Below are 26861 nucleotides of genomic sequence, written 5' to 3'. Positions count from 1 at the left end.
AAAAAAATAGTGTTAGCTTAGAGATAGAAGGTTTCAGGGTTCCACCCCCAGTACCACCAAAAAACAAAAGACTTACTTAATTTTTTTTTTTTTTTTGGTGGTACTGGGGGTGGAACCCAGAGGCTTTTTACCCCCGGGTTATACTCCCAGACCTTTTTTATATTTTATTTGGAAAAAGGGTCTCACTAAGTTGCTGAAAGCCTCACTAAGTAGCTGAGGCTGGCTTTGAACCCTTGCGATCCTGTCTCAACCTCCCAAGCGCGGGGATTACAAGCGTGTGCCACCACACCTGTCAGACTTACTTAATTTTATTTTCTGTTTTTTCTATCCTGCTTTAGGTGCTCCAGAGACTGGTGGACCTGAGCGGAGGCTGGGACGCCCTGGTGGGCCCCGGGCCCTGGAAGACGGGTCCCGGTGGCCGGTGGCCCAGAATGAGGCCAGCTCCCAGCATGCCCTGCAGCCGGTCGCCAGCCCCTCGGCCTGCAGCAGTGGTGATAACGAACCAGTCATTCTTCAGGCATCCAACGAGGAGCCTGGGAGTGGGACCATGCAGAGCAGCCCCTCCTCTGCTCATCATCAGCTCCCAGTCCTACAGACACAGGTTTGAAATTGGGGAGAGTTTCTCCTTTGCTTCTGCTTTGTGGATTGCTGGTTTTGAGGCAGATGAAGTCTGGCAGGACTTGGCTACTTGAGTTACCTGAGTCAAGAGACTCTTTTGGTGGGCTGGGTGGTTTTGTGTCAAGCCTGTTGGATATTCATGATTTTTTTAAAATTTTTAATTAATTATTTATTTTGTGGGCTTGGGGATGGAACCCAAAGGCACTTGACTTCCGAGCTACACCCCCTGCCCTGTTTTTTATTCTATATTTTGAAACAGGGTCTTATTAAGTTGCAGAGGGCCTCACTAAGTAGCTGAGGCTGTCTGTGAACCACAATCCTCTGGTCTCAGCCTCTCGAAGACTAAGATTACTACCATGTGCCACCACGCCCAGGCTCATAATTCTTTTTTCTTTTTGATGCGGGTTTGGGGATCAAACCCAGGGGCATTTGACCTCCGAGCTACACCTGCTCTATTTTTATTTTTTTAATCTATTTTTATTTTGTGTGTGTATATATATATATATATATATATATGTTTGGTGGTACTGGAGTTGCTTGGAAACCCTTCTACCTCCGGGCTACAATCCCAGACCTATTTTATACTTTATTTTTTATTTATTTATTTATTTTGGTGGTACTGGGGATGGAACCCAGGGGCCCTCTACCTCTGGGCTACACTCTCAGACCTAATTTGTATTTTATTTGGAGACAGGGTCTCTTAAGCCAGCTGAGGCTGGCTTCGAACCTGCATGATCCTCCTGTCTCAGCCTCCCAAGCGCGGGGATTACAAGCAATTACAAGCGTGCACCACCACGCCCGGCTTACTTTTTTTAAATTTGGAAATGGTCTCTTAAGCCAGCGAGGCTGGCTTCAAACCTGTAGGATCCTCTTGTCTCCGCCTCCCAAGCCCGGGGATTACAAGCATGCGCCATCATGCCTGGCTCTATTTTTATTTTTTTTTAGTGGTACTGTGGTGGGTCCCAGAGGCTTTCTACTTCTGGGCTATACTCCCTGACCTATTTTTTAAAATATTTTATTTGGAAACAGGGTCTCACTAAGTTGCTAAGAGCCTCACTAAGTAGCTAAGGATGACTTCAATCTTGTGTGATCCTCCTGTCTCAGCCTCCCGAGCACGGAGATTACAATTGTATAGCACCATGCCCGACCCACCCCCTGCCCTATTTTTTATTCTTTATTTTGAAGCAGGGTCTCATTAAGTTGCAGGGGGCTTCACTAAGTAGCTGAGGCTGTCCGCACAAACTGCGATCCTCCTGTTTCAGCTTCCCACATGCTGGGATTACAAACTTGTGCCACCATGCCCGGCTCTCATAGTTTTTTTTTTTTGGCACGTCTGGGGATCGAACCCAGGGTCATTCGACCTCTGAGGTACAGCCCTGCCCTATTTTTTATTCTTTATTTTGAAACCAGGTCTCACCGAGCTGCAGAGTGCCTCACTAAGTAGCTGAGGCTCTTTGTGAACCATGATCCTCAAGTCTCAGCTTCCCGAATGCTGGGATTACAAGCGTGCGCCACCACGCCTGGCTCATAATTCTTTTTTATATTAATGTAACACTGCCTTCCAAGAGTGTAGAAGCTTCTTTTACCTGTAAAAGGTTGTATTAGGCCCGGTTGGAAAAGGAGATTAGGAAAATTGTTTCTAAGACTATTTGCTTCGCCAATAGTTTGACTTCTTTGGGAACTAGAACAGGGTAATAAAGCCTGATGTATGGCATTTGTTTTTTTGTTTGTTTGTTTTTGGTGGTACTCAGGATGGAACCCAGGGGCCTTCTACCTCTGGGCTATACTCCCGGACCTATTTTACATTTTTTATTTGGAAACAGGGTCTCTTAAGCCAGCAGAGGCTGGCTTTGAACCTGCATGATCCTTCTGTCTCAGCCTTCCAAGCACAGAGATTACAAGCCTGTGCCATCACGCTCGGTTTATGGCATTCATTCTTTACTCATATCAAAGGAAGTAGTATGGTAGAACTAACTTTGAAAACTTTGGATCAAGGTTTGCATACAGTAGGTTTTTTTTTTCCCCTCGGGTCTGGGGATGGAACCTAGGGGCATTCAACCTCCGAGCTACACCCCCTGTCCCTTTTTTTTTTTTTTGGTGGTCCTGGGGTTTCTGGAAGCCCTTCTACCTCCAGGCTACACTCCCAGACCTAATTTTTTTATTTTTTATTTTTTATTTTTTGTGGGTCTGGAGATGGAACCCAGAAGCATTTGACCTCTGAGCTATACCCCCTGCCCTATTTTTTATTCTTTATTTTGAAACAGGGTCTCACTAAGTTGCAGAGGGCCTTACTAAGTAACTGAGGCTGTCCGTGAACCGCGATCCTCTGGTCTCAGGCTCCCAAATGCTGGGGTTACAAGCATGCACCACCACGCCCGGCTCCTATTTTATTTTTGGAAACAGGGTCTCTTAAGCCAGCATGGCTGGCTTTGAAGCTGCGCGATCCTCCTGTCTCTGCCTGCCAAGCCCGGGGATTACAAGCTTATGCCACCATGCCCAGCACCCCTGCCCTTTTTTAAAAATTCTTTTTATTGAAACAGGGTCTCACTAATTTGCAGAGGGCCTCCTCAGTAGCTGAGGCTGTCTGTGAACTGTGATCCTCCTGTATAAGCCTCCCAAATGCTGGGATAACAAGGTGCCCCACAATGCCCTGCTCAGAAGGCTTTTGTTGTTTGTGGATTTGATATTTGTAACATAATGTCAGGCATGGTGATGCTCACATGTAATCCCAGTACATGGGAGACTGAGACAAGAGGATTGCAGATTCGTTTGCAGTCAGCATCTGCAACTTAGTGAGACTTGTTTTAAAATAAAAAATAGTTGAGCTGGGCATGGTGGTGCACGCTTGTAATCCCAGCATTTGGAGCCGGGCATGGTGGCGCACGCTTGTAACCCCAGCATATTTGGGAGGCTGAGACCGGAGGATCACAGTTTGTGTACAGCCTCAGCTACTTAGTGAGGCCCTCTGCAACTCAGTGAGACCCTATTTCAAAATAAAGAATAAAAAATTGGGCAGGGGGTGTAGCTCAGAGGTCAGATGCCTCTGGGTTCCATCCCAAACTCACATTAAAAAACAAAAAAATAGTTGAGCCGGCATGGTGGTGCACATTTGTAATCCCAGCATTCAGGAGGCTGAGACCAGAAGATCGTGATTCAGGGACAGCCTCAGCTACTTAGTGAGGCCCTCTGCAACTCAGTGTGACTCGGTTTCAAAATAAAGAATGAAAAACAGGGTAGGGGTGTAGTTCAGAGTTGGAATTCCCCTGGGTTCCATCTCCAGACCTGCCAAGGGAAAAAAAAAAAAAAATAGTGCCAAGCGTGGCAGCACACACTCTGTAATCCCAGTACTTTGGAGGTTGAGACATGAGAATTGCAGGTTTGTGGCCAGCCTCAGCTACTTAGAGGGGCCCCTTGCAACTTAGTGAAACTCTGTTTCAAAATAGAGAATAAAAAATAGGGCTGTGAGCTGAAGTGATGTATACTTGTAAGCCCAGCATTCAGAGCCTCAGTTACTTAGGCTCTTTGCAACTCAGTGAGACCCTATTTCAAAATAAAGAAAAAATAGGGCTGGAGTGTAGCTCGGAGGTATAGTGTCCCTGGATTCTATTTCCAGTACTGCAAAAACAAAAAAACAACAAAAAAAAAATGTTTGTGGGTGTAGCTCAGAAAGAGAATGCCCCTTTATTCAATCCGCAGTACTGCAAAAAGCAAGACAAGAAGAAAAAAAAATAGGGCAAAGGATATAGCTCAGAGGTAGAATACTCCTGATTTCAATTTCCAGTACCCTTGTACACACAAAGAAAATGATAGTTCAGAAATTTGTGATGTTGTCTTATGTCATTTACCTGAGGTAGGAATTTTATTTTTTTCCTCTGTTACTAGAATTCAGCCCAGGAGTAGTCTTACCTCCAGAAAGCTATATTGCAGCCCTTTTTATTTTTTAATTTTGTGATGCTGTGGATTGAACCCAGGGGTATTCTACCTCCGAGCTACACTGTAGCCCTATTTTTATTTTATTTTATTTATTTATTTATTTATTTATTTATTTATTTATTTTTTGCGGGCCTGGGGATGGAACCCAAGGGCATTCGACCTTCAAGCTACACCCCCTGCCCTATTTTTTATTCTTTATTTTGAAACCGGGTCTTACTGAGTTGCAGATGGCCTCACTAAGTAGCTGAGGCTGTCTGCAAACCGCGATCCTCCTATCTCAGCCTCCCGAATGCTGGGATTACAAGCGTGCACCACCATGCCAGGCCTATTTTTAATTTTTTAATTTTTAATTTTTTTTTAATTTTTAATTTTTATTTTTGGTGATACTGGGGGTGGAACCCAGAGGCTTTCTACCTCTGGGCTATATTCCCAGACTTACTTTATATTTTATTTGAAAACAGGGTCTCACTAAGTTGTTTGTTTGTGGGGTTTTTTTTTTTTTTTTTTTTTGGTGGTACTGGGGTTCCTGGAAGCCCTTCTACCTCCGGGCTACACTCTCAGACCTATTTTTACATTTTTATTTGGAAACAGGGTCTCCTAAGCTAGTGCGCGCAGCTGGCTTCGAACCTGCGTGATCCTCCTGTCTCTGCCTCCCAAGCACGGGGATTACAAGCGTGTGCCACCATGCCCGGCTCACTAAGTTGTTGAGAGCCTCACTAAGTACCTGAGGATGGCTTCAAACCTGTGCGATCATCCTATCTCAGCCTCCCAAGTGCTGGGATTACAAGCGTGCGCCACCATGCCTGGCCTATGTTTTATTGTTTATTTTGAATCAGGGTCTCACTAAGTTGCAGAGGGCCTCACTAAATATATGAGGCTGTCCGTGAACCACGATCTTCCCCGTCTCAGCCTCCCAAATGCTGGGTGGGATTATAAGCATGTGCCACCATGCCCGGCCTCCAACACTTTTATTTTTATTTATTTATACTTATTTATTTTTGTGATATTGGGAATGGAAACCAGGGACATTCTACCTCAGGGCTACACCCCCAGACTGACTGACTGACTGTCTTTCTTTCTTTCTTTCTTTCTTTCTTTCTTTCTTTCTTTCTTTCTTTCTTTCTTTCTTTCTTTCTTTCTATGCAGTACTGTGGATGGCACCCAGGGGCATTCTACCTTTGAGCTACACCCCCAGCCCTATTTTTTATTCTTTATTTTGAAACCCGGTCTCACTGAATTGTAAAGGGATTCACCGCTTTCCATGAACCTGGGATCTACCTGTCTCAGCTTCTCAATTGCTGAGATTACGAGAGTACACCACCACACCCAGATTTTTAAAATTTATTTATTTATTCATTTGTTTATTTATATTTATTTTTTCAGGTCTAGGGATGGAAGACAGGGGCATTCGACCTCTGAGCTATAGCCCCTGCCCACTTTTTTGTTATTTTGAAACTGGGTCTCACTGAGTTGCAGAGGGCTTTCTTTACTAAGTAGCTGAGGCTGTCTGTGAACTGCGATCCTCCAGTCTCAGCCTCCTGAATGCTGGGATTACAAGCGTGCGCACCACGCCCGGTCATTCCTTACTTTGAAATGGAATCTCAAGTTGTGAAGGGCATCACTACATAGCTGAGGCTGTCTACAAACCACGATTCTCCGGTCTCAACCTCCCAAATGCTGGGATTACAAATGTGCACCAGCATGCCTGGCTTTTTAAATTAATTTTGAAACAGGATCTCATTAGCTTGCGAAGGATCTCACTAAGTAGCTGAGGTTGGCTGCGAATCTGTGATTCTCTTTTCTCAGCCTCCCAATTACTGGGATTACTAGCATGATCCACCATGCCCTACTTTTCTTTTTTTTTGTTTGTTTTGTTTTTGAAACAGCGTTTCACTAGGTTCTTGAAAGTCTCATAAATAGAATGAGACTAGACTGTCTTTAAGATCATCCCCTAGTTCTATAAACAAAATATTGTTTCACTAGGTTAATACAAGTCTTACTACTTACTTAGGTTTTCCTGGAACCTGTGATTTCCCTGTCTCAGCCTCCCCAGTACTGAGATTACAGGTGTGTGTCACCATGCCCAGCTTGAAATTGGAATTTGAGTGGAGCACTGTGAGGCTTGTGTGCTTGGGTAAAATTCTTGAGTTCCTTGAGAATTTGTATTTTAGGAGGATTTTGTTTTCCAGTTACTGTTTCTGTAGTACCTCACAATGTATCAATTTTTATGAGTATTGTCCATCTCTCAACCCAGTATCCCTTTTGTAAAGAGGTTTAAGTGTTTTTCCCCCCTCATGTTTCTTGAAGTATTTATAGCTCATATTTATTCTGTGGAAATTTGGGGTGAAAGGAGTAGTTGTTAATGTGAATGAAGTCCTCAAAGCCCGTAAAGATCATTTTTATTTGAAATTATATGCTGTACTACTAGTCTTGAACTTAGGGAGTGCATAGATAGTAGTATGTAACTGTTGTATGTCAAGCACCTACTATAAGCTTAGCTCTATCATCTTGAGCATCATGTTAAGACTTCATCTGAGCCACATGTGGTGGCACATGCTTGTAATCCCAGCATTTGGGAGGCTGAGACAGGAGGACATCGGTTGGAGGACAGCTTCAGCTACTTAAATGAGGCCCTTTGCAACTCAGTGACACCCTGTTTCAAAATAAAGAATAAAAAATAGGTGTGTTGATGCACTCTTGTAATCCTAATATTTAGGAGGCTGAGACAGGAGGATTGCAAGTTTGAAACTGGCCTCGGCAACTTAGACTCTCAGCAATGTAGCGAGACCCTGTTTCAAAATAAGAAATAGAGTAAGTTTGCCGAAATAGCGTGGAGGTAGAAGGTCCCTGGGTTTCATCCCTAGTATCACATATACCCCCAAAAAACTTCATCCCAAACTGGATATAATGGCACATGCCTTTAATCCTAGTACTTGGGAGTCTGAGGAGTATAGCAGGTTCAAGGAAAATGTCCACATCCTAACAAGACTCTCAGCAACCTAGGGAGAAACTGTTTCAAAATAAAAAATAAGCTGGGTGTTGTGGTGGTACCCTTGTAATTCCAGTACTTGTGAGGTTGAGGCAGGAGGATAAAAAGTTCGCAGCCAGTCTTACTTTGTGAGGCCCTCTGCAACTTGGTAAGACCCTGTTCTAAAATAAATAATAAAAAATAGGGCTGTGAGTATAGCTGAAAGGTAGAGCATTCTTGGTTTCAATCTCTATTACCACAAACAAACAAATAAACCAAAATAAAATAGGGCTAGGAGCTGGACATGGTGGTGCACACTTGTAGTTTCAGCATTTGGGAGGCTGATACAGGAGGATCATGGTTCTCAGAGAGCCTCAGCTGCTCAGTGAGGCCCTTTGTACCTCAGTGAGACACTGTTTCAAAATAAAGAAAATATAGGGTTGGGACTAGCTCAGAGGTAGAATACCCTTGGTTTCTATCCCTAGTTGTTGCCGACTAGCTCAGTCCTTGTGGGGGGGCAAGTCCACTCACGGCCGGGAGCCTCAGAAAGATGGGGCAAAAGGCAGGTGATGTCCTGCAGAAACTTATCTGCAGCGATTCTTTCCCCTCTATGAATTCCCTAAGTTTTTAGGTATGACGTTTGGGAAAGAATCTGAGGCAGACAAAGGCTTCTTGAGCCAATGACACTTTATTACAAAAACTCCAAGAAATTTATACCCTTCACCAGTAAAGTTAATAATAAGAGAAAAGGGAGGTGGGTGTAATCATTGTGAAATAATAATGAATGACATGTAAACAAAGGTAATAAAACTAGTCCTTCAGCTGGCTGTTGGCCTTCGAGAGATTGACTCCAGATTCTTTTCCAAGGTCTTTGCAGATAAGCAGTCCCAGGGGGCCACTTCCCAAAATAAACAAGCATGGCCAAGGCTTGGGGGTTTCTCGGGGAATCTTCTTTGGCTTTCTTGGAACTTTCCATCTTTTGGGCTCAGTTCATATAGCAAGTGTGGGGAGATGTGGTGATTCAGGTGGATGTGATGGAGTTTCTTCAGGTGTTGGCATCTTATCTTCTAAATCTGAAAGCTTAAGCAAACTCACAACAGAGTTTTGCAGACAAAATACCACAAACAACACCACAAAGTTCTTGGTTTTAATTGTCAGATGTATTTCCTTAACTGCTGAGCACTCTTCTTTAGACAATAAGCCTATTAAAAGCCTGCTCATCTTTAATAATCCATTTCTCTGTCACAAACCCTCTGCAACCTGCTTCTAACTTTCTAATTCCTTTCTTTCCCAGTTGGGACGTTCTTATGATAAGCTCTTCTTCATGCAAAAATGCTTTTCTTATTCTTACACGGTATTTCCTTTCCTTCATACATATATACTTAAAACGTCTGTCCTTTATTTTGTCATATTCATTAACCATGCGGTCAGCCTCTCTGTCTTCAGGAATATTTACACTGGGCGTAAAAGTCACCAATCTTTTTCCTTGAGTCTATTGTATTTGGGCAACTAAGTTGTTTATCAACTAAATTGCTTTAAGGTCACACACAAGGTTTTTATCTTCTCTGTCTCTAGGCAGGATCTCAAGGGTAAACAGAGTTACCTTAAACTGAGCTACCTTACCGGAGTTAATAGCTTAACCTAAATTAGTGATTGGAATGAGGGTCGGAGGCCATTTGTGATTGCTGCAGCTGGAGTGCTTATCACAGCATCTGAGTTCTGGCCAGTTTTTATTATTATTGAGCAGAGCCAAGGACGTTTAGACAAATTATTAGAGAATTTATTTCCTCAGACTCAATTTCTTTCATAGTCCTGTTCTCACATCACCGGAGCAATTCATGTAGAGAGTTAAAAGAATACTAGAAGAATAATAGTTATGCAAGAATATCTAAAAGTGGAAAGATGCTTTTGGCCAGCGAGCACACCTTCTCTCGGGGCTTATTTCTCACTTTGAGATTTTTGCCTATTTAACTGCGAAAATGCAGATGCCGAGAGAGCGTGGCTTTTGCTGGTATCTGCACCTAGTACCACACACACACAAGATAGGGATGTAGCTCAAAGGTAGAATGCCTGTATCTTCAATCCCCAATACCACAAAAGAAAAAAAAAGAAAACTATCCCAAGTGTTTGTAAAATTCAGATTGCTTATTCCAGATTTTGTTTGTATAAAAATAGAGTGGAATGTGTAGTTAAACACAGCACAAGTCGGGCGTGGTGGCGCACGCTTGTAATCCCAGCGCTTGGGAGGCTGAGACAGGAGGATTGCGCAGGTTCGAAGCCAGCCTCAGCTACTTAGGCTTTCAGCAACTTAGTGAGACCCTGTTTCCAAATAAAATATATTTTAAGAAATAAATAAACACAGCACAGTGCTAATCATTCATTTTCTTTATTTTTTTTCTTTCTAGATGGTGTCGGACGGCATGACAGGCAGCAATCCTGTGTCCCCTGCCTCATCTAGTTCCCCAGCCTCTAGTGGGGCAGGTGGCATCTCCCCCCAGCACATAGCTCAAGATTCCTCCTTGGATGGACCTCCAGGGCCCCCAGATGGTGCCACAGTGCCCCTGGAGGGACTCAGTTTACCCCAGGCTGTTGATCTGGCTAATAAAGGCCAAAAGTGGGAGAAGAGCCATGCTGAAATTGCTGAGCAGGCCAAGCATGTATGTATTGGGAAGGCCCATCAATATTATTGGGAATCTTCTCCTAACTACTGTTTCCCATGGACATATGTGTTTTTGTTTCCTGTCATAGATTTATGAGAAGGGTTCTGTCTTATATCCTTTTGAGCAAATTGCTTGCTTCTTTTTTTTTTTTATTTTTTTTTTTTATGCAGTACTGGGATGGAGCCCAGGGGTATTCTACCTCTGAGCTATACCCCCATTCCTATTTTTATTTATTTTGAAACAGGGTCTTGCTGAGTTGCAAAGGGCCTCACTAAATAGCTGAGGCTATCCCCTCAAACTACAATTCTCCTCTCAGCCTTCCAAATGCTAGAATTACAAGGCTGTGCTACCATGCCCAGCTTTTGACCTTAAATTTCTTTCTTTCTTTTTCTTTGTGGTACTGGGGATTGAACCTAGGGACACTCTACCTCTGAGCTACACCTTCCAGTTCTATTTTATTTATTTATTTATTTACTTACTTACTTACTTTATTTATTTATTTATTTATTTATTTATGGTGCTGAGGGTACAACACAGGGGCTTTTCTACCTCCGGGCTATACTCCCAGACCTATTTTATACTTTTATCTGGAAACAAGCTCTTACTAAGTTGCTGAGAGCCTCACTAAGTAGCTGAGGCTGGCTTCGAACCTGTGTGATCCTCCTGTCTGTGCCTCCCAAGTACTGGGATTAAAAGCATGTGCCATCATGCCTGGCTTCTTTTCTTTTCTTTTTTTCCTTCCTTCAGTACTGGGGATGGAACCCAGGGGCATTCTACCTTCGAGCTACACCCACAGCCCTATTTTTTATTTTTAAATAGAGTCTTACTGAGTTGCAAAGGATCTCAGCCTCCTGAATGCTTGGGATTACAAGTGTGCGGCATTACACGTGTATTTTTCCTTTTTCCTTTTTTTTTTTTTTTTTTTTTTGGTGGTACTGGAGGTGGAATCCAGAGGCTTTCTACCTCTGGGTTATACTCCCAGACCTATTTTATATTTTTATTTGGAAACAGGGTCTAAGTTGCTGAGAGCCTCACTAAGTAGCTGAGGCTGGCTTCGAACCTGTGCGATCCTCCTGTCTCAGTCTCCCAAACGCAGGGATTACAAGCATGCACCACCACGCCCAGCCTTTTTCCTTTAAAAAAAAAAAAAAAACAACAATATAGCTGGACGTGGTGGCGCACGCTTGTAATCCCAGCATTTGGTAGACTGAGACCGGAGGATCGCGGTTCGCAGACAGCCTTAGCTACTTAGTGAGACCTCTGCAACTCAGTGAGACCTGGTTTCAAAACAAAGAATAAAAAATTGGGCAAGGGGTGTAGCTCGGAGGTTAAATGCCTCTGGGTTCCATCTCAAGACCCGCAAAAAAAAAAAAAAAAAAAAATATATATATATATATATATGTATATGTATGTATATGTGTGTGTATATATATGTATGTATGTATATATATGTATATATATATATAATATGAGCGGGCGTGGTGGCGCACGCTTGTAATCCCCGCACTTGGGAGGCAGAGACAGGAGGATCACTCTGGTTCACAGCCTCGCTGGCCTAAGAGACCCTGTTTCCAAATAAAATATAAAATAAGTCTGGGAGTGTAGCCTGGAGGTAGAAAGGTTTCTATCCCCAGTACCACCAGAAAATAAATAAATAAATAAATAAATAAATGTGATATATATATATGATATATATCATATATATTTATATAAATATATATATATATATGATATGGCTAGATGTGATGGCACATGCCTGTAATCCCAACATTTAGGAGGCTGAGAGGAGGAGGATCACATTTTCAAGGACAGCCTCAGCAAGTAGTGAGAATCATTAGAACTTGGCAAGACCCTCTTTCAGAATTTAAAAAAAAAAAAAAAAGATGGGCATGGTAGCACATTCCTGTAATTGTAATACTTAGGAGGCTGACACAGGAGGATTGCAAGTTAGGGGCCACCCTTAGAATTTTGTGAGGCCCTTACTGAGACCCTGTTTCAAAATAAAGAATAAAATAGGGGCAGGGATATAGCTTGGAGGTAGAATGCCCCTGGGTTCAATACCTTGTACCATTAAATAAATAAATAAATAAATAAAATAGGGATAGGGGTGTAGCCCAGAAGCAGATTATTCCTGGGTTCAACCCCTAGTACCACATACACAAAAATACAATGAGAGCTGGGCGTGGTGGTTCACACTTGTAATCACAGTCGTTGGGGTGCTGAAACAGGAGGATCATTGCTTTACGTCCAGCCTCATCTACTTAGGTCCTCCACAATTTACTGAGACCCTGTTTCAAAATAAATAATAAAAAATATGGCTGGGGGTACAGCTTGGAGGTAAAATGCCCCAGGTTTTATACTAAAAAGTATATATATATATATGATAAGTATTGTTAGATTTACTAAGGATTTTTTTTTCTTTGAGTGGTGCTAGAGATTCAATCCAGGTTTTACACATGCTAGTCAAGTGTTCTACGACTGAGCTACACTCCCAGCCCTGTTACAAGGTTGAAAGTAAGGAAGAATTAGATATGAAAGTCTTTTTTTTGTTTGTTTGTTTTTTGTTTTTTGTTTTTTGCACGTCTGGGGATAGAACCCAGGGGCATTTGACCTCAAACCTACCTGTTTTTTCTATATTTTGAAATAGGGTCTCACTAAGTTGCAGAGGGCCTCATTAAGTAGCTGAGGCTGTTCACAAACCTCTATCCTCCAGTCCCAGCCTCCTGAATGCTGAGATTACAAGCATATGCCACCACACCCAGTTGTGAAAGTATTTTGTAAACTGTGCTGCTAAGATTTACTGATTTCTACTTATTCTTTCTGTCCTGCACTTATTCATGTAATGGTGATCCCTGGGCTAGCAGCAGCAGCATCACCTGGCATCTTGTTAGAAATCCAAATTTCTGGTGCTAGCTGTGGTGACCAGACACACCTTTAATCGCAGTACTGGGGAAGCTGAGACAGCAGGATGAAAAGGTTGAAGCCAGCCTGGGCAACTTAGCAAGATCTTGTTTCAAAAAAAATAATTTTTAAAAAGGGCTAGGGGCAGTTGATTATGGTAGCATATCCTTATAATCCCAGTCCCTGGGAAGCTGAGAAAGATGCATTTCAGGTTCAAAGGCAGCCTAAGCAATATAGTGAGACATTGCTGAAAATAAAATGGGGCTGGGGGTATAGCTCAAAGGGTATAGTTCAAAGGTAGAACACCCCGGGTTTAAGACCAGAAGAAAAGAAAAAAAAAAAAAGTTAGCCGGGCGTGGTGGCGCACGCTTGTAATCCCCGCACTTAGGGAGGCAGAGACAGGAGGATCGCTCAGGTTCGAAGCCAGCCGCGCGCGCTGGCTTAGGAGACCCTGTTTCCAAATAAAAATGTAAAAATAGGTCTGGGAGTGTAGCCCAGAGGTAGAAGGGCTTCCAGGAACCCCAGTACCACCAAATAAAAAAATTAAAAAAAAAAAGTTACACTGTAGAGAATTCTGAAGGATGCTCAAGTTTGAGAGTCACTGGACTACCATCTGTTTCTTTCTTATTTTTTTTTAGTACCGGGGATTTAATCTAGGAAGCTTCTTGGCTTGTTGAGTCTTCAAGCTATGCCTACAGACCTATTTATTTATTTACTTATTTATTTGTTTATTTATTTATTTTTTTTTTGCGTACTGAGGATGGAACCCAGGTTCATTCTACTGCCAAGCTATATATAACCTGTTTTTTACAGTACTGGGGATGGAACCCAGGGGCATTCTACCTCCAAGCTATACCCCAGTTCTATTTTTTATTCTCTATTTTGAAACAGGGTCTCATTGAGTTGCAGAGGGTCTCACTAAGTAGCTGAGGCTGACTGAGAACTATGATCCTCCTGTCTCAGCCTCCCAAATGCTGGGATTACAAGCGTGTGCCACCAGGGTTGGTTCTATTTTTTTGTTGTTGGTACTGGGGGTGGAATCCAGAGGCTTTCTACCTCTGGGCTATACTGTCAGACCTATTTTATTTTGAAACAGGGTCTTACTAAGTTACTGAGAGCCTCACTAGTAGCTGAGGCTGGCTTCAAATCTGTGATCCTCCTGTCTCAGCCACCTCAGTGCCAGGATTACAACTGTTCACCACCATGCCCAGCTCTGGTTCTATTTTTTATTCTTTATTATGAAACAAGGTCTCACTAAGTAGCAGAGGGCCTCATTAAGTAGCTGAGGCTATCCAGGAATCCGTGATTCTTCTTTGTCAGCCTCCCAAGTACAGGGATTACAAACCTGCACCACCACACCTGGCTCCATTTATTTATTTTCATTTTTGAAACAGAATTTTACTGAGTTGCCGAGGGTCTTGCTAAGACTGGCTTTGAACCTGCCATCTTGTCTCAACCTTTCAAATTTTGTATTATAGCTATGTGTCACCATACCCAGCTTCTGTGTCTTTCTTATGTTTCTATCACCATTAAGCCATGTAGATCTTTGTTTAGTGTCTGGCTGTCTTTCTTACTTGTTTGTTTGTGGTACTGGGGTTCCTGGAAGCCCTTCTACCTCCGGGCTACACTCCCAGACCTATTTTATATTTTGGAAACAGGGTCTCTTAAGCCAGCATGGCTGGCTTCGAACCTGCGTAATCCTCCTGTCTCTGCCTCCCAAGCGCGGGGATTACAAGCGTGTGCCACCATGCCCGGCCTTATTTATTTATTTATTTATTTATTTATTTGGTACTGGAAATTGATCCCAGTGGTATTTTACCTCTGAGCTACACCCCCAGCCCTATTTTTAATTTTTTAATTTTGTTTGCGGTACTGGGGATGGAACTCCAGGAGCATTCTACCTTTGATCTATACTCCCAACCCTATTTTTTTAGTTTTTTATTTATTTATTTTTATTAATAAATTAGTCCTCTTTTTTTTTTTTTGTTGTAGTGAGGATTGAATTCATTATTATTCTACCTCCAAATTACACCCCAGCTCTGTTTTGTTTCCTATCGTGTAACAGAGTCTCATTCCATTGTTGATGGCTGTGTACCTGAATCTATCTGTCTGAAGACTCCCAAGTACTGGGATTTCAGGCCTGTGCCACCATGTCTGACTTGTGCTGTGTGTGTGTGTGTGTGTGTATGTGTGTTAGTTACCTGGAATTGAACCTCCAGTCCGTACCCAGTAGTTTGGGTATTCTACCTCCAAGCTGTTTTTTTTTCTTTTCTTTCTTTCTTTCTTTCTTTCTTTCTTTCTTTCTTTCTTTCTTTCTTTCTTTCTTTCTTTTCTTTTTTCAGTACTGGAGATGGAACCCAGGGGCATTCTACATCTGACCTACACTCCCACCCCTATTTTTTTTTAATATTCTTTATTTTGAAATAGGGTCTCACTGAATTACAAAGGGTCTCACTAAATAGCTGAGGCTGTCCATGAACCGTGTTCCTCCTGTCTCAGCCTCCTGAGTGTTGGGATTACAAGTGTGCACCAACATGCCCATTATTTTTCTTTCTCTTCCTTTTCTTCTTTCTTTCTTTCTAATTTTTTTTTGGGGGTGGTACTGGGGGTGGAACCCAGAAGCTTTCTACCTCCTGGCTATACTCCCAGACCTTTTTTTAATATTTTATTTGGAAACAAGGTCTCACTAAGTTGCTGAGAGCCTCACTAAGTAGCTGAGGCTGGCTTTGAACCCGTGCAATCCTCCTGTCTCAGCCTCCCAAGCACGGGGATTACAAGCATGTGCCACCACGCCTGGCTCTTTTTAATTTTTTGTGGTAATGGGACCAGGGGCTTTCTACCTCTGGGTTATACTCCCAGACCTATTTTATTTGGAAACAGGGTCTCATTAAGTTGCTGAGAGCCTCACTAAGTAGCTGAGGCTTGCATTGAACCTGTGTGATCCTCCTGTCTCAGTCTCCCAAGGGCGGGTATTATAAGCATGCACCACCACGCCCGGCTCTTTCTTCCTTCCTTCCTTCCTTCCTTCCTTCCTTTCTTTCTTTCTTTCTTTCTTTCTTTCTTTCTTTCTTTCTTTCTTTCTTTTTTTTTGTGGGTCTGGGGGGATTTTGCGGGTCTGGGGATGGAACCCAGGGGCGTTCGACCTCCGAGCTATACCCCCTGTCCTATTTTTATTCTTTATTCTTTATTTATTGTTTATTTATTTTTGCGGGTCTGGGGATGGAACCCAGGGGTTTCAACCTCTGCCCTATTTTTTATTCTTTATTTTGAAGCAGGGTCTCACTAAGTTGCAGAGGACCTCACTAAGTAGCTGAGGCTGTCTGGGAACCGCGATCCTCAGGTCTAAGCCTGCAGAATGCTGGGATTATAAGCGTGCACCACCACGCCCGGCTGGCTTTTCTTTTTATTGTGAAACCGAGTCTCACTAAGTTTTGGAGGGCTTTACTAAGTAGCTGAGGCTATCCAGAAATTGGCAATTCTTCTGTTTTACCCTTCCAAATACTGGGATTACAAGCATGTACCACTGCCCCTGGATGTGCTGAGTATTTTTAAAAGCCAATGTGATTTTAAAATTTTTATTTTAAAGCCGGGTGTGGTGGCACACACTTGTAATCTCAGCACTTGGGAAGCTGAGACAGGAGGATTACGCAATTTCAAAGCCAGCCTCAGCTACTTAGGCTCTCAGCAACTTAGTGAGACCCTGTTTTCTAATAAAATATAAAAGGTCTGGGAGTGTAGCCCGCAGATAGAAGGCCCCTGGATTTCATCCCAGAATCACAGACACAAAAAATTATTTTAAAAAGGAGGCCAGGCGTGGTGGTGCACGCTTGTAATCCCAGCATTTGGGAGGCTGAGACAGGAGGATCATGATTCGCGGACAGCCTCAGTTACTTCGTGAGGCTCTTTGCAACTCAGTGAGACCCGGTTTCAAAATAAAGAAAAAAAATTGGGCAGGAGGTATAGCTCGGAGGTTGAATGCCCCTGGGTTCCATCCCCAGACCCGCAAAAATAAATAAATAAATAAATTAATTAAATAAAAGGAGAGCCTCACTAAGTAGCTGAGGTTTGCTGAGAACCTGCCAATTGAACCCTGGAGCATTCTACTTTCAAGCTACACCCCCAGTCTTTTTTATTCTTTATTTTGAAATAGAGTCGCTGTCTTTGAACCATGATCCTTTGGTCTCCACCTCCCAAATGATGGGATTATAAGCATGTGCCACCACACCTGGTAAAAGCCAACTCAAAAAAATGATTTTTTTTTTTTTGGTGGTACTAGAGATTGAACTCGGGGGCATTCTACATGTGAATCACACCTCAGCTATATATTACTTTGTTGGTTTTTTTTTTCTTTTTTTTTTTTTTTTCAGATGGAACTCAGGGGCTTCGTCCTCCGAGCTATACCCCGTGCCCTAATTTTTATTATTTTGAAACAGGGTCTCACTAAGTTGCACAGGGTCTCACTAAATAGCTGAGGCTTTCTGTGGACCGCAGTCCTCCAGTCTCAGCCTCCTGAATGCTGGGATTACAAGCATGGGCCACCACGTTTTTTTTTTTTTTGGGGTGGGGGGGGAACAGAGTCCTAGGAAGTTTCTGAGATTCTCACTAAGTTGCTCAGGCTGACCTTGAACCTGGGGTTCTGTCACAGCCTCCCATGTATGGGTTTACAGGCATGTGTTGTCATACCCAGCCCCCCACTTCTTTTAGCCAAAAACTTAATGAGTTTAGAAGATTTACTTTTTTTTATGTGTGTGTATATGGTACTGGGGATTGAACCCACAGGAATTCTATATCTGATTTATACATCTAGCCCTATATTTTGTTTTGAAAAATGTTCTTGCCAAGTTGCTGATGTACCTTCCTAATGTGTTAAGGCTATCCTTGAACCTGCAGTCTTCCTTTCTCAGCCTTCCAAGCGCTGGGATTACAAGATGAGCCACCATGCCCAGCTTGTTATCTTTTTTTTGTTATGCTTAACCACTGTTAATCTTTTCATGTATAGCTTTTAAGTATTTTTCACATAAAACATCTTTGTTTTGTTTTGTGGTACTGGGGATGGAACCCAGGGGCATTCTACCTCTGAGCCAACCCCCCCCCCCCCGTCCTATTTTTTAGTCTTTATAATTTTTTTTTTTTTTTTTTTTTTTGCGGGTCTGGGGATGGAGCCCAGAGGCATTCGACCTTCGAGCTACACCCCCTGTCCTATTTTTTTATTCTTTATTTTGAAACCGGGTCTCACTGAGTTGCAGAGGCCTCACTAAGTAGCTGAGGCTGTCTGCGAACCGCGATCCTCCAGGTCTCAGCCTCCCGAAAGCTGGGATTACAAGCGTGCGCCACCACGCCTGGCTGTCTTGATAATTTTTTGAAACAGGGTCTTACTGAGTTGCAAAGGGCCTCACTAATTAGTTGAAGCTGTCCACAAGCCCTGATCCTCCAGTTTCTGCTTCCAGAATGCTGGGATTACAAGTGTGCGCCACCATGCTTGGCCAGGTTTTTTGTTTTGTTTTTTATATTGAGGATTGAATCCAGGGCCATTATACCTCAGAGCGACCCACAAGCCTTATTTTTTGTTGTTGTTGTTGTTGGTTTTTTTTTTTAGTTTGAAGCAAGGTCTTACTAAGTTTCAGAGGGCCACGTTAAATTGTTCAGGTTGGCCTTGAACCTGCAGTCCTCATTCCTCTCAAGTACTAGGATTATAAGCATATGTTACCATACTCATTTTGGAGTTTTATGACTAGCCCAGGGTCATACACATGTTAGGAAAGTGCTCTATTACTGAGTTAAGCCTCAGACCCCAAATTACTGGTTTTTGTTTTTGTTCCTGAGTTTTGTTTTGTTTTCAGGTTGCTGAGTCTTGCTAAGTTCCTGAAGCCTTTTTTTATTTTTGTGGTAATGGGAATGGAACCCAGGGGCATTTTACCTCTAAGCTATACTCCCCCTTGCCCTATTTTTTATTCTTTATTTTGAAATAGAGTCTCACTGAGTTGCAAAGGACCTCATTAAGTAGCTGAGACTATCCTTGAAGTGCGGTTCTCTTGTCTCATTCTCCCGAATGTTGGGATTACAAGTGTGTGCCACCACGCCCGGCTCTTGCCTTATTTTTTTATTCTTTATTTTCAAACAGAGTCTTACTGAGTTGCAAAGGGCCTTACTAAGTAGCTGAAGCTGTGTACGAACCATGACCCTCCGGTCTCAGCCTCCCGAATGCTTAGATTACAATCATTCAACACCATGCCTTTAAGCCGGTCGTGGTGGTGCACGCTTGTAATCCCAGCGCTTGGGAGGCTGAGACAGGAGGATCGCACAGGTTCAAAGCCAGCCTCAGCTATTTAGTGAGACCCTGTTTCTAAATAAAATATAAAATAGGTCTGGGAGTATAGCCCGGAGGTAGAAACCCTCTGGGTTCCACCCCTAGTACCACCAAAAACAACAACAACACCATGCCTCACCCAGCTCTGTTTGTTTATTCGTTTTGTGTTTGGTACTGGGGTTCCTGGAAACCCTTCTACGTCCGGGCTATACTCCCAGATACCTATATTTTATATTTTTATTTGGAAACAGGGTTTCTTACGCCAGTGGGGCTGGCTTCAAACCTGCGCGATCCTCCTGTCTCTGCCTCCCAAGAGCGGGAATTACAATTGTGCGCCACCACGCCCAGCTCTATTCTTTATTTTGAAATGATTTTGATAAGTTGTGTGGGGGGGGGCTCACCAAGTAGCTGAGGTTGGCTGAGAACCTGTGATCCTCCTGCCTCCGCTTCCCAAGTACCGGAATAACAATTGTGCACCACCACACCTGGCTCCAGGAAGTTTTTTTGTGTGTGGTACTAGGGGTGGAACCTAGGGGCTTTTCTACCTCTGGGCTATACTCGACGACCTACTTTATACTTTATTTGGAAATAGGGTCTTAACGAAGCTGTTGAGAGCTTCACTGAGTAGCTGAGGCTGACTTCCAGCCTTTGGGATTCTCCTGTCTCAGCCTCCCAAGCACTGGGATTATCTTGATTAACTTTCATCTCCTTCTCCAGGAAGCTGAGATTGAGACTCGGATTGCTGAGCTGCGGAAGGAGGGTTTCTGGTCACTGAAAAGACTGCCTAAATTACCAGAGCCTCCTCGCCCCAAAGGGCACTGGGACTATCTGTGTGAGGAGATGCAGTGGCTTTCTGCTGACTTTGCTCAGGAGCGCCGCTGGAAACGTGGTGTAGCCCGTAAGGTATGTCCTCAACTGGGTTTATCTTCCATTATTTTTCAGGTGTGCTTTCCCATGATGGGTTGGTTGGTTGGAAGGGAACCGTACAAAATGGTGTGTTTTTGAAGCTTACAGAATGAAAAAACAAATTCGTTAATTGAAGATTTCTTGGCCTGGATTTTTTTCTTTGCCTTGGGTAGGTGGTGAGGACTGGCTTAGTGTTTTCATATTGGGTTTTTATTTGGTAGGTGGTGCGCATGGTGATTCGTCACCACGAGGAACAACGACAGAAAGAGGAACGGGCCCGGAGGGAAGAGCAGGCCAAGTTGCGCCGAATTGCTTCCACCATGGCCAAGGATGTCAGGCAGTTCTGGAGCAATGTGGAGAAAGTAAACAGTGGGGATTGGGAAAGGGAAATGGCTTGTACTATGTTGGAAGGTGATATGATATTAGGAAGATTGCAACTTTCTAAAAAACCAAGGGAGTGAATTTCAAACAACTCTTTTTTTTTTTTTTTTTTTGTGGTACTGAGGATGGAATACAGGGGCCTTCTACCTCTGAGCTACACTCCCAGACCTATTTTTTATTTTATTTGGAAACAGGGTCTCTTAAGCCAGCTGAGGCTGGCTTCGAACCTGCGCGATCCTCCTTTCTCTGCCTCCCAAGCGCAGGGATTACAAGCGTGCGCCACCATGCCTGGCTTCAAACAACTCTTAAAGACATTTCTTGTATATTGGACAGCATAGAATGCTATGAGGAAGGAAGAGAGTATAGTGACAAAATATAGGTTGTGGGTTTTTGTTTTTGTGGTACTGGGGGTGGAACCCAGGGGCTTTCTACCTCCGGGCTATACTCCAAGACCTATTTTATTCTTTATTTGGAAACAGGGTCTCACTAAGTTGCTAAGAGAGCCTCACTTAAGTAGCTGAGGCTGGCTTCGAACCTGTGCAATCTTCCTGTCTCAGCCTCCCAAGCGCAGGGATTACAGGCGTGTGTGACCATGTCCGCCTAGGTTGTGTTTTGGGAATGTTAACAGAACTCCTTGACCACCCCGGGCCATCTATCTCCTCTCTATGGCTTAGAGCTTTTTTTTTTTTTTTTTTTTTTTTTCTTTTTTCTTTTTTCTTTTTTGTGGGTCTGGGGATGGAACCCAGGAGCATTCGACCTCTGAGCTATACCCCCGCCCTATTTTTTTATTCTTTATTTTGAAACAGGTTGTCACTAAGTCATGGAGGGCCTAAGTAGCTGAGGCTGTCTGAATTCCGATCCTCCAGGTCTCAGCCTCCCGAATGCTTTGATTACAAACATGTGCCACCAAGCCCGGCTCATAGAGCTTTTTTGTGTGTGTGTGCGGTATTGATTAATTCAGAGGCCTTCTATTTTGGAGCTATACTCCCAGTGCTGTTTTTTAGTTTTATTTTCAAACAGGGTCCTGTTAGGTTAATGAGAGTCTCACTACTTGATGAGGTTATCGTTGAACCTTTAGTCCTCCTGTGTCAACCTCCTAAATACTGTGTTTACAGGCATGTGCCATCACACCCACACAGCTGAAATTTTTTTCTTTCATTTGTGGTTTTGGGAATTTAGGGGCATTCTACTTTCGAGCTACACTCCTAGCCCTTTTTATTATTTTTATTTTGAAACAGCTTTTCTCGCTAAGTTACTGAGGTTAGCTTAGAACCTACGATCCTTTTATCAGCCTCCCATGTACTTGGATTATAGGTGTGTACTACTGTGTCAGGCAAAAATTTTTGGTACTGGGATTGAACTCGGGATTAGTCTGCCTCTGAGCTACACCATTACACCCCCAGCTTTTTTTTTTTTTCTTTTTCCTAGCCCTGTTTTTTGTTTGGTCCTGGGGAATTGAACCCGGGACTTTTTTTTTTTTTTTTTTTTTTTTTTGGTACTGAGAATGGACCCAGGAACATTCTACTTCTGAGCTATACCCCCAAATCTATTATTTATTTATTTATTTATTTTTATTTTTAATGTTTTTAATTTTTAATTTTTTTTTTTTGATAGTACTGAGGTTCTTGGAAGCCCTTCTACCTCCAGGCTACACTCCCAGACCTATTTTATACTTTTTATTATTTTGGAAGCAGGGTCTCTTAAGCCAGCGTGGCTGACTTCGAACCAAAGGGATCCTCCTGTCAGTGCCTCCCAAGTGTGGGGATTACAATTGTGCACCACCACTCCCGGCTCTATTTTTTATTTTAAAACAGGGTCTCACTAAGTTACAGAGGGCCTCACTAAGTAGTTGAGGCTGGCTGGGGACATTGTACTTATGAGCTTCATCCTCTGCCTGATTTTATTTTTATATTTGGAAACAGGGTCTTGCTAACTTGCTGAATCTGGCATCAAATTGCAGTTTTCTTCTCTGTCTCCCATGTACTGGGATTACGGTGTGTGCCATGATGCCTGGCTCTCTAACCCTATTTGTTTTATTTTTTATATTTTTTTTCTGTGTGTGGTACTGGGGATGGAACCCAGAGGCATTTTATCTCCAAACTATATCCCAAGCTTTATTTCATTATCTTATTTGTGTGTGTGTGTGGTACTAAGGTGGAACTCAGAGACATTCTAGCTCTAAGCTACATTGCTAGCCCTATTCTTTTATTTGGAATCAAGGTCTCATGTTGTAGAAGTCCTAAGTTTCTGAGGCTGGTCTTGGACCTGTAGTCCTCTCGTTTTAGCTTCCCTAGTACTGGGATTACAGGTATCACTACTGTACCTGGAAAATGTTTTTATTCTTTATTTATTTACCTTTTTTTTGGTACCGGAGACATAACCCAAGGGCATTGAGCCTCCAAGGTAGACCCCTACCTGTATTTTTTTGTCTTTTTATTTTTGAAATAGGGTCTCACTGAGTTGCAAACGGCTACGCTGAGTAGCTGAGGCTGTCTGCAAACTATGATCCTCGAGAATGCTGGGATTACAAGTATGCACCGCCATGCCAGGGTAAAATTTTTATTTTGAAACAGGATCTCACTAATTTGCTGCACCTCCATCCCTGGGAAGAACACAGATTCGCAGCCAGCCTCAGCTATTTAGTGAAGCCCTCCACAACTTAATTAGACTTGTTCCAAAATAAAGAATAGAAAATAGGGCTGATGGTGTAGTTTGGTGGTAGAAGGCCCCTAAGTTTAATCCCCAGTACCATAAACACACACACACACACACACACACACACAGAGTATTTAAGTAAATGGTTATCTTGGTGACCAGTTCCTTTTATTTGATGGCAGGTGGTGCAATTCAAGCAGCAGTCTCGGCTTGAGGAAAAGCGCAAAAAAGCCTTGGACCTGCATTTGGACTTCATTGTGGGGCAAACTGAAAAGTATTCAGACCTTCTGTCTCAGAGCCTCAACCAGCCACTAGCCTCTAGCAAAGCTGGCTCTTCCCCTTGCCTTGGCTCTTCTTCAGCTGCTTCCAGTCCTCCACCCCCTGCATCCCGGTTAGATGATGAAGGTATGTGTTCACTTTGGCCCTGTTACTCTTCCCGATGTACCCTTTCCAGAGCTGAAAAACCCACCCTGTGGCTTGCAGGGCCCGTGGACTTTGTGACCTTGTTCTCCTGCTATAGATGGGGACTTCCAACCCCAAGAGGAGGAGGAAGAGGATGATGAAGAAACCATTGAGGTTGAAGAACAGCAGGAAGGCAATGATGCAGAGACCCAGAGGCGTGAGATTGAGCTGCTGCGACACGAGGGAGAATTGCCACTGGAAGAGCTGCTCCGTTCCCTCCCCCCTCAGCTTCTGGGAGGATCTTCGAGTCCCTCTCAGACCCCCTCATCTCATGACAGTGACACCCAAGATGGGCATGAAGAAAGTGTTGAAGAGGAGACTTCTCAGGTGTTAGAGGTATAGACAGAAGAGGTAGAGGCAGGGTTCAGAGTGGGAGCAGAGAAGAGAAGTTCAGGTCTGGGTCCTGGCTGTGAGGTTGGTTTGGTTTTTGAGAGTACTTCCTAAAGTGGATGTTGGGCTCTCATTTGGCCGTGCCAGCGGAAGAGTCTGGTCTGTGGCAGGTTGCAGCCTGCAATTGGCAGAGTTGCTGATACTTCAGTGAAAGATATATGTTACTCTTTAAATTGCTGTGTGATCTTATTTTGACATTTACTTGTCGTTTGTGTGAAATGATCTTAACATTTCCTTACTGACTTGTAATTTGGTACTAGGAAAGTCACCTTTGAAGTCTTTTCTGGAAATGTGTGCTCTGTGTGTCCATATATCTTTCTTATCTAGCACTTTCACAGGTCCTCCCCTAGGCAGTGGGGCCAGGATTTGGTAGCTGGTGCTGAAAGAAAACCCTTGATTGCATCCTTGCCCTGGTATTATACCAGTGTCAGCTGTGAACTCAGTGGGACAAAGCCCATTTTGTGATGTCTTTTTCAACATTGTGCCTTCCTGCTACTTTTCTAACCTTAGGCCCTCCCACTTTTCATCTTTAACTGTACAGGTTAAGCCCCCACCTTCCTCTGTTGTACCGTGCAGCAAACAGCCTTGGCATCCTGATGAAGATGATGAAGAGTTTACTGCCAATGAGGATGAAGGTCAGGCTTGTTAATCTTTTTGCCCCTAACTCCTCAAATGAATTATTTGGACCTAACCTTTAAGGTCTTCTTACCTCTTAATCTTGAACTGTGTCCTGTATCTCTGTCACCATTGATCCTGCCTCATTTTATTTTCTAGCGGAGGATGAAGAGGACACCATAGCAGCTGAGGAGCAGTTGGAAGGGGAGGTGGATCATGCCATGGAGCTGAGCGAGTTGGCTCGAGAAGGTGACAGTCACCAGATACTTTACTGAGCATGCACTTGATGACTTTCCTGTGCAGTGTCAGAACTAAAGAGATGGGGAACATACTACTTAATCTTCCTGGTAGAACTCCAGAGCTATTGACAAAAATACTCATAAGGTACTTAGGGACTTGTTAATAGAAAGTGATAACTACCTTTGATGGAAGTTGAACAAAATGACATAGAAGCTCATTCAAGGAAGGAGCTTTGTTTGACCTGAACCTTGAAAAGGGGGTTCACCAGGTTGATATTATTATTCTTCCCAAAAGAAGGCATCATCTCCATGGTCAAAGCCCAGGTAGTGGAGCTTGGTTTTGATAGCTGATCCTGAAAATACATTCTAGTCTTCCTTTAGACCTGGGCCTAGTACTGAGATCTAGATCTAAATAAATTGAACTGTTGATACTTAAGTCCCCTTTTTTTATTTTCTTCTTAAAGCAAGTAAAAGAATACTCTTCATTTCCCCTACAGGTGAGCTATCTATGGAGGAGCTATTGCAGCAGTATGCAGGAGCCTATGCCTCTGATGCCTCTGCTCCAGGCTCTGGGAGTAGTGAAGAAGATGAGGAAGATGAGGAGGTTGAGGCTAACAGCTCTGACTCTGAACCAGATGGGGCCACAGAACCTGAAGAGGCTCCTCAAGGGGATAGTAGCAGCCAGTCAGGTGAATGTGTGGTCATGAGGTTGGACCTGGGGAGGGCATGCTTTGGAGGTGCATGTATGGTGAGCACTAAGTCCTTAGTTTTATAATTTAGATTCTGCTGAGGAGCAGAGTGAAGATGAGGAAGAGGAGCATTCAGAGGAAGTAGAAACAAGTGGGAGTTCAGAATCAGAGGAATCCGAGTCTGATGAGTCTGAGGATGCCCAATCACAGAGCCAAACAGATGAGGAAGAAGAGGAAGATGATGATTTTGGGGTGGAGTACTTGCTTGCCCGTGATGAAGAACAGAGTGAGGCAGATGGGGGTAGTGGGCCTCCTACTCCAGGGCCCCCCACTTCTCTGGGCCCTAAGAAAGAAATTACTGACATTGCTGCAGCAGCTGAAAGTCTACAGCCCAAGGGTTACACCTTGGCCACTACACAGGTATCTCTAAGCTCCTTTCTTCTTCTATCTTCTGCTTTGTCATATCTTGAATTATCTCCTAGTGACAGGTGTGTCAATCCTACCATAACTTTATTTCTCTCCCTGTCAGGTGAAGACACCAATCCCTCTGCTCCTGCGGGGCCAGCTCCGGGAATACCAACACATTGGGCTCGACTGGCTGGTTACTATGTATGAGAAGAAGCTTAATGGCATACTTGCAGATGAGATGGGCCTGGGGAAGACAATCCAGACCATCTCCTTACTTGCTCACTTGGCCTGTGAGAAAGGTAAGTAGGTAGGACTCTTCTTGGCCAACTCTCTGGGAAATATTTTTTTGAAGATTGAATCGAGGGGCATTCAACCTTTGAGCTACACCCCCTGCCCTATTTTTTATTCTTTATTTAGAAAAAAGGTCTCGCTAAGTTGTAGAAGGGCTCACTAAGTAGATGAGGCTGGCCGCAAATCTGCAATCCTCCTGTCTCAGCTTTTCCAAGTACTGGGATTACAAGTGTGTGCCACCACGCCTGGCTAGTAAGCTTGTTTAGTGGTAATTCCACCTATAGGAAGGTGAAATACTCTCTTGCTGCTGGCTTTATAGTTTCATTGACTATTCAGTTACTGTATCAGGAGGTCAGTGTAGGTTCTAGGATTCATAGAATGGCCATTAGAAAGAGAGAGGGTGGCCAGGCGTGGTGGCGCACGCTTGTAATCCCCGGC

At 43.4% G+C, this 26861-nt stretch overlaps 1 protein-coding gene across 1 annotated transcript in view; it reads left to right on the top strand.

Annotated features, from left to right (window-relative positions):
• Positions 1 to 547: 547 nt before the first annotated feature.
• The window catches only part of SRCAP (Snf2 related CREBBP activator protein), a gene marked incomplete at both ends in the record, with an annotated part of 70030 nt that continues 43716 nt past the window's right edge, over positions 548 to 26861 (top strand). The window contains 11 exons of the mRNA XM_080703897.1: positions 548 to 601; positions 9925 to 10176; positions 20105 to 20290; positions 20515 to 20655; positions 23512 to 23734; positions 23850 to 24127; positions 24723 to 24816; positions 24956 to 25045; positions 25533 to 25724; positions 25816 to 26144; positions 26254 to 26431. Coding sequence (XP_080560023.1) covers positions 548 to 601; positions 9925 to 10176; positions 20105 to 20290; positions 20515 to 20655; positions 23512 to 23734; positions 23850 to 24127; positions 24723 to 24816; positions 24956 to 25045; positions 25533 to 25724; positions 25816 to 26144; positions 26254 to 26431 — 2017 coding nt within the window. The remainder of the gene's footprint in view (positions 602 to 9924; positions 10177 to 20104; positions 20291 to 20514; positions 20656 to 23511; positions 23735 to 23849; positions 24128 to 24722; positions 24817 to 24955; positions 25046 to 25532; positions 25725 to 25815; positions 26145 to 26253; positions 26432 to 26861) is intronic.

The sequence above is a fragment of the Muscardinus avellanarius genome (genome assembly GCF_963383645.1).
Source record: "Muscardinus avellanarius genome assembly, chromosome: 10".
In the NCBI taxonomy this organism is placed as follows: Eukaryota; Metazoa; Chordata; class Mammalia; order Rodentia; family Gliridae; genus Muscardinus; species Muscardinus avellanarius.
Note: the sequence above shows the minus strand (reverse complement) of the source record. Positions and strands in the feature narration are given on the sequence as shown.